Source organism: Juglans regia, chromosome 7 (assembly GCF_001411555.2).
Source record: "Juglans regia cultivar Chandler chromosome 7, Walnut 2.0, whole genome shotgun sequence".
Classification (NCBI taxonomy): domain Eukaryota; kingdom Viridiplantae; phylum Streptophyta; class Magnoliopsida; order Fagales; family Juglandaceae; genus Juglans; species Juglans regia.
Window position 1 is genome coordinate 47,199,670 of NC_049907.1, and position 7,828 is coordinate 47,207,497.

The 7,828-nt window shown below is 33.9% G+C and overlaps 1 protein-coding gene across 4 annotated transcripts in view; it reads right to left on the reverse strand.

The window, feature by feature from the left end:
• Positions 1-7,434, reverse strand: part of LOC109008212 (ABC transporter C family member 13) — a 34,782-nt gene extending 27,348 nt beyond the window's left edge. For 3 of the 4 annotated variants that reach the window (XM_035692218.1, XM_035692217.1, XM_035692216.1), the window contains exons 1-10: positions 7,313-7,434; positions 6,373-6,413; positions 6,183-6,270; positions 4,980-5,135; positions 4,745-4,876; positions 3,566-3,666; positions 2,713-2,776; positions 1,278-1,529; positions 990-1,059; positions 529-589 (exon numbers count right to left, since the gene is read on the reverse strand). In XM_035692218.1, coding sequence (XP_035548111.1) covers positions 529-589; positions 990-1,059; positions 1,278-1,529; positions 2,713-2,776; positions 3,566-3,666; positions 4,745-4,876; positions 4,980-5,135; positions 6,183-6,270; positions 6,373-6,413; positions 7,313-7,354 — 1,007 coding nt within the window. In that variant the 5' untranslated portion in view covers positions 7,355-7,434. Of the gene's footprint in view, positions 1-528; positions 590-989; positions 1,060-1,277; positions 1,530-2,712; positions 2,777-3,565; positions 3,667-4,744; positions 4,877-4,979; positions 5,136-6,182; positions 6,271-6,372; positions 6,414-6,532; positions 7,213-7,312 lie in introns of those variants that run through there. The other variant, XM_035692219.1, reaches the window with a different exon arrangement.
• Between the last annotated feature and the right edge of the window lie 394 nt (positions 7,435-7,828).

Here is a 7,828-nt window from a genome sequence, read left to right on the forward strand (position 1 = left end):
ATTAAGCAAAATACTTTTCACATTGTTGATATTGTGTTAAGAAGAATAAATAATATATTTAATTTTCTACAAGTGACATAGCTAAGTAGAGTAGTGAACCACCGTAACACAAATATGACTGCCAAGGATACAGATTAATAAAAGCCCTACATCAGACACAGATATCCAGGACATCAGAATTGACAAAACAAGCAAGGTCCCCTTTGGACGTAATAATAACTAGGTCCCTGGTGGATGTTGATATAACTATTCAATTGAATCTGACTTCTGAATTATTACTTGACCAAAACTATAATGAACATGTTCATTTTTTAAAATTATAGCAAAATCGGATTAGTCCTGTTCCTTTTCAAAATTGTTTATGCAATTAAAATTAAGTTACAGACAAATTCTTTTGTTAAATAAGTAAGAATTAAGAACAAGTTCATATAACAATACAATTGACAGAAGTTCTTGCAAATGCAATGCACAAGAGAGAAAAAAATATATATCTAAAACTATCATTGAAAGTTGAAGAATAAGAGTTACTTAAGGACAGATGTCAGCCCCAAGGATATAGCAAGAACATAGCCATCCAAATTCCCAGAACCTGAATAAAAAAAACAGTGATAAATTCCATCACCGTTAGTATAAAATCAATTAAAAAACTTCATAAAGAAGTCATGAAAAAGGATCTTATGAAGAGAGATATGATAAATAGAGATATGCATACTTTGTTTTTATCGGTAAAGAAGCATTTTATTGATGAAAGAAATAGGCATAGCCCAAGTACACGGGACATATAAAAGAGCAACACCCATGTGAATAGATTTTATGAAGAGGGATATAATAAATAGAGATACGAAAAATATATTTAGATAGCACAGAAGGTGGGAAAAAATTATTGCAGCCAATCTCAATCAATTGAAAAAGGATTTTTAATACCATAGAAGTGTTTGCAGATAGTTTCAAGAATCAGAACTAAGAAAAAGTAATCATTTCAGCAAAACCTTGTTGAAGAAATCGAATCAGCTTATTGAGAAGCAAAGGTCCAGCAAAACCAATACAATCATTAAGCACCTAGCAGCATGCCAATACAATATCAGCATTATAAATAAATAAAAAATATTAAAAGAATGATAATTATATCAATTTTAACAAGTAAACAAGTCAAAAAGCCTATATGCTACATGATCTTATCTAACTTAAGAAAAATACTACAGGAGTTAGAGGCTGCATCATAAATTTAAGCAAATGGGAAGAAAATGCGCCTCACAAATTCACAATGTAGAAAATACCTTTAAAAAACCTAGGCGAACATATGGCCACCCATATGCACAACAGATTGCTCTAAACAAGGATGGATTAGATATATTACTAATCTGCTGATCTTCCCAACAGCTTAACAATGCATTATAACAGGAAGATGGTTCCATATCAGCAGGGAACTGAAGCAAATCTTCAAAGTCCAGCTGCTTTTTCGCACCGCAATTCATCACAGAAGTGATAGATTTGAATGTCATAAGATCCCAATAGCTCTGTGTGTTTCCCTTTGACATTTACAATCAAATTAAACACAAAAATTAACATAAATTTTCAAACTTTGGGAAAAGGAAAGAAAATACATAATAAGCAGCATCCAGAGAGGGTTGTCTCATTTTTTGGTAGAGGCTCGCCTTGAAGGTAACAAGTGACATTGTACTCTTCATTATAGCTGCAATGTTGGTCGAAATTCTTGGACTAGGCATGACATGTAAGGCCACATCCCAACAGAGAGAAATTTCAAGGCAAACAGAAAAAACTTATAAAAAAACGTTGAGAATCGCCTTATGAATGACTAGATGATGTTGACAGCATAGAAATTTTGAAGATTTTCTCATTCTCAATCCAAAAGTCCTTATACACCAAAACAATCTCAAAAAATGATTTTCATCAAAGCATCTTGCCTCAATTCCCAAAAAATCCAACTTAAAACCAACGATCTTTAAATTAAGAAAAAAATTCTATTTAGAGAAAATAAAAATCTTCACTTAATCATTTAGAGAAAATTCTATTAAGAAAAAAATTTATTTAGAGAAAATTTAAAAAAAAAAAAAAAAAAAAAAAAAAAAAAACCTCTCACAAAAATATTCTTCCCAAACATATTCTCAGTGAGTCCCACCACTTTTTCAACTCAATAAAAACATCTCTAAAAAGCTTTCTCAATCCAAACATTCCCACTATTTTCACAAAAACCCCATAAAAACGTCCCAACTACTTATTGATAAAAGAAAAAGTTTTCTCAAAAATCAGAAATTGTAATAAACTTCTTACCTCCAGACATTCCTCAAGGAAACATAAAAGGATAGTGAAAACAAGTTCCGCAAGAGATCCAGTAATGATTTTAATCAAATTAATAAAGTTTCCCATATGTCATTAAGCACAACCAGATGTTTGGCTAGGTAATTTCCAATAGACATCCATGTCCATTTTGGAACAAGTTTATTAGTTTTGGGTAAGCAATGCCAGAAATGAAGCATAAAAGGTTAAAACTGAAATATAAACTTCAGAAATGGGTATACTTAAGAGTTTCTTTGTAATGTAACTTTTTGAATAATTACATTTAACTTCTTATTGTGGAGGGAATTTATCATCAACCATCTTCAACAACATGAACATAACAAATTAAATAATTCAAACAAAAAAGAAAATAAATTCCTCAGAGGTAAAACAAGATGTTGGCATAATACTTACAGAATTCTTTAGACAACCTTCCTCAAGGTCCATGTCAGTGGAAAGAAGCGACTCTTCCAATGAACTACGGTTTGGGGAAGACAGAATTGTTAGTGAATCTGACTAATAATAGGAACTGATTAGAGGGAAGATTTACATACTCTCCACATAAATTACAATTAGCCATCCAACGGGTAAATGATGCTAGCTTCTGCTCCCTAGCTAGGTGTTTTCTCTTGTATACATCCAGTGTACTTGGCTACGCATATTGATATTAATAAATTTTTACGTATGAAGTTTAACAACATCACCACTGTATGGATTAGAAGGGAGATTTGGAAAAGTAATGTGTGTGTGTGTGCGTGCGCGCTTTCAGTGCTTCAATTTAAAGTACAAAAAACAAGGGCATAGGAGACGCGCAATGTCCAATAGATTTGGTTAAACTGAATCCCTAAAAGGTCTTTCGGGCTTCTCTCTAATTCAACTGTTTTTATCTCATTATTCGGCTAACAGGCAATAATTATGAGGAAAGATTGAAACCATGTCCAGGAAACTTCCTCTTTCTTTTAGGGGAAAGGGATGGAGAAAAGGTAACTGTATTCTCGACATTGGAAAGAAAATTACTAAATCCACTGTCCGCTTTTTTTAATACTGTTCTATCTTATAATCTTTCTTGCATTCATATAATGGTTTTTACAAAAATTATCCATACATACGATTTTTTTCTTAAGGCAATACCAAGCACAATGCCACCTAAATTCTACATACTAATGTTCTGGATGTTTTTTTTTTTTTTTATAAGTACTAATGTTCTGGATGTGACTATAATCCAGAAAGAAGTGAGTTAAGGATAGAATCATTAAGCATATAATACCTGCTCTTGGAAGGTGACCGCTTTATTCTGATAATGTTAATGGATATGCCAAAGATAATATCCAACAAAACGATACTGCTCTCTTTAAGACATCTCAAAGTCTGTCAAAGGAAACGTGAAATAAATAGTGACTCCATCTACCAAAAAACTATGACACCAAATGATTTTACGCTACCTAAGAAACTAAGAATTTAAGGGAGTTAAAGTTGATGGCACCCTTTTGCAAACCTGTATAAACCTAATTTTTGGGGTGTCAATAATAAAACAAGAGGCAAAAAAAAAAAGTCCAAATTTCAAAGTCTAATTTTTTCTACATATGTTGAGTGGATGACCAGAGTCAATGGATCCATGGAGAAGCATTGGGTGTCATTCTATGCCTCCATAGGTAGCTTTCTTTGCATAAGATTGTTGCAACTGAAACCCTTATTAAGAAGAAATATATTGTGATGTGGTATGTTCAATGCACAAATGCAATGCTGAGACAATGAATAAATCTCATGCTACACTGGGCAGTCATGAAAGAGTGTTGGTCTGATCTCATCACCCTATTAGGAGTCAAGCGATCAATATATTAGCTAGTTGAAACGGGAGATTTGAAAGGCAATGTAGTGTTTTAGTTTTATGGAGCCATTATATTAACCTTATGCAGACTCTCTAGTTTGAAGGATCTGTCAGGCATTAGAGCATTTTTAACTGCCTACGACCACAGTCAAGCTACCTTTTGAGTTACTATTAAGCTAGATGTCTATTTCATCTAGCCCGTTTTCAGGTTTCTCATAGGTTGATGATCTTCCATGGGTTTAACCCCTTTGTGCTAACAATAACTCGAAAAGAGGAAAACAAAAAACAAAAACAAAGTGTGTAAAGGACATGGAAAATATGAAGAGATATTCTCTTGCTGCAACTGTCGACACCTGATTATTCAGATGCGTTTCTTTGTAAAAATTTACAAACAAATTAAACAATGATAATTCTTTGTGAAAGTGACTTTGCTATGCAACTATTGATGCCTGCATTATGTGGTGCAAAGCACATAAAACATGCACAGATATCCTAAATAGGAATAGAAATGTAATCTCTAGTGCAATGGAAAATTTGCAAGGAGAAAAAGGCATACAACAGTACTTTTTTTTTTATGAGTACAACAGTACTTAGAAACGTCCACCAGAGAAATAGTACCTCAAATGAAGAACATGTTGCTAGCAGATTGAAGATGCCCAATAGTGGCCTCACTATCCACCAGAAGCATAGGATCAAGTTGCAAAATATGTACCGATAGTTGGCAGACTTTGAGAAGAATAAGATAGTTGTCTACATATTTGTAAAAGCAAACACTAAGACAACCTACATATAGGTAGCATGAGAAACTAAGCTAAAACAAGGTAGCCAGCAGCTAGAAGTCAGAAAAGCTTACCCAGACAGCAAACTGAGAGCATCTGAGAAACCACTTGTGATGAACAATAAAGTCTCCATGCAGTGCTTTGTTTAAAATTAAAGCCAGATCCAAAAATGACAAACAAGCCCCAATGGCAGGAAAATAATGCAAGAAAAATTTTTCTTGCATGTTTACCTGAGCAATATTCCGAAAGCATTAGTGTACCTAACCACATCTTCTAGTGAAATTTAGAAAGAAAAAAAAAAACACAAACACACGACAAAGCCCTTCCTGCTAAAAATCAGAATCATTGAAGAAACCAAAATATGTACTTGATACACAATTAAAAAAAAAAAAAAACTGTTTAGGCATAGAAATATTTTGCAAATAAATTATTTTAGGGTACTAACAAGAGACTAGCCAAAAAATACTACAAATACTAGAGATAATAGGACCCTAGTTAAGACATATACAGGTTATCGGATTCATGATAGTGTAATTCAATGAATAAGTTCTACAATAAATAATTAATGAATTACATCTCATGCATTCTACCATTAGTTCCATATAACCAACCGATCGCATTCTTTTCACAAGTACTGTCTGAAAAAATTAAGGGAAAAAGGAAAAATTTAGTAATAATGTTTGTCACTTAACTAAGAAACCGAAAGAACTCTTAACAGCTTTAAGAGGAATAATCTAAATGCAAATGGACGATATCAAGTAGAAGATGTGGAAATGTTTCGTAGGTGTCATCACTGTCAGGTTTGTGCTTATATCTTTATGTGCTAAAACTGATAGATGAAACTGTCAAATTCAATATGATATTTCTCGTTCATCAATGTAGAAGAGAATATTTTTTAGCTTCTTTTTGTTTGATAAAAATAGAGATTTTGACATGATGCAAATTAATCAGTTATCATTATAACGATGGTTTAGCGATGTTCCAGGGGAAAAATATTAATGTGGACATATAGAATAAGTATTTCTAATCTATCTATCTGTGTGCGGATGTGAGTGAGTTAAATGCGTAGAAGTCAGTTAAACCGTAACCCTTGAGATCTTAATCGAAGGGGTATAAAGTAGCAGTGTGACCTGGCTACCCTATTTACTTTATCTTAAATTCTTTAAGCAACTAGCAAAAGCCTAGATGAGACAAAGGAATGTAACAAGTCTTGGAAACTTCAACTCAAAATAGCCAAAGCCTAGATGAGCGTTTAGAACTCAGGAGTCAGAACCTACCGTCCAACTTCGTCCGGCACTCCTCTGAGTAATTCCAACCACAAAAATCATAACAAGAGTCGCAGCATTCACCCCGAAACCTAAAACCGTATGCATTGTCAAGAAAATGCAATTTTCCAAACCATTAACTATCTTTTTATACTAAAGTGTAAATTAGCACCAAGAATAAAGCCTTTGATCATAAGGATATATGTTATCGAAACACTCGGACGTTCGATTTCCATCCCATACCTGAAAACCAGCAAGGAAAATGCCAATTCATGGTCAGATTCAATCCCCTTCTATTTTCAATTCTAAGTTAAATTACTCAATTAATTCCATTTGAAATCGGAGGAAAAAAAAAACCGAACTAAACCAGTAGCATTAGCTTCAGTCTTGCTTGACCCGAGTTTTTTTTCGGTTTTTTCTGCAACCAAACAGATTAGCAAATCTATGTCGAAACAGAGTCCAGTACATGCTGTCTATCTGGTCACTGAGAGAACCGAGGAAAAGGGGGGAAGGCGAACTGGAACTGAAAAGAGAGAAGAAATACTTTCACCCCCAGCAAAGCCGATTGCGCTGAACTCGATGAAACAACTTCTTTTTCTTGGGGTCCAAGTCTAACACAATTAAAGAAGGAAAATAACTAAGGCTCCATTTGTCTCGACCTCAAATTTTTTCAACAGATAATGCCAAGAAAATTGGTTCGTTTTCTATTATTTGGTTGACTCTGAAAATAATTTTCAAAGGTTTGATTACACCAAGAAAATCTATGTTAAGATCAACTGAACCACGTATAAAACTGGTAGCAGTAATTGCTCTAGCTGCAGTGATGGGAGAAGTTCGAGGAGGGTAGAGGTGACAGTGAGAAAGCGGGAGGGAGGTGGTTGCCTGTGGCGGTGGCTTTAGAGTCTTCAGAGATAAATAAAGCACAAGAATTTTCTGTTTGGCAGACCAAGACAACGAAGAAAAACAAAAGATATCAAGAGAATCAAAATCTTTCGTCAACGTGTAGTTCGATTCTCCCTCCTTTTCGTCGAACTTTTCCCGGCTGCCAAACAGAGGGCAAATTCGAGTCCTTAATAGACAAGATGTTAATGTATTTACAGAAAAGACAGAATCTGGGCAAAATAGGGTGAGAGAGAGCTCACGGAAGGGGAATTCGGGCAAATTAGGGCCATGAAGGCGTCCATTGGTCGTCTGAAGCGAGGGCTCGCAGTCAATGCAGAGAGCGAAGCAAGCTGAGAGAGCAACCGAGCGTGACCTTTTCATGCACCCGTTAACGTTTATTCTCGAACAGTAACGAGACGAGACTTGCGCGGAAAGTCATTGCGCTGAGCCGACGTGGCAGCTTTTAAGAACAACGATTTTTTATCTTTTTTTTAGTTTTGAATAACTCCTTTTTACCCGATCTAATCAATCCCATATCATTATCTTGGTTGATTTTCATGTAAGATTTTCTAATCTTGAGAAAATAAAAATCATTACGTGTTATTTGATTTTGAAAAATGCTTAATGAAAGTTTGTCCCGTTCATATATTTTATTTTATTTTTTATTTTTGTATTTAATTGCTAAAAAAATAACTATTAATAAAATTATATTTTTTTATTTTTTTAACGGTTAAGAATATTAAAAAAATATTTAAAAACAATAAATAAAAAATAAA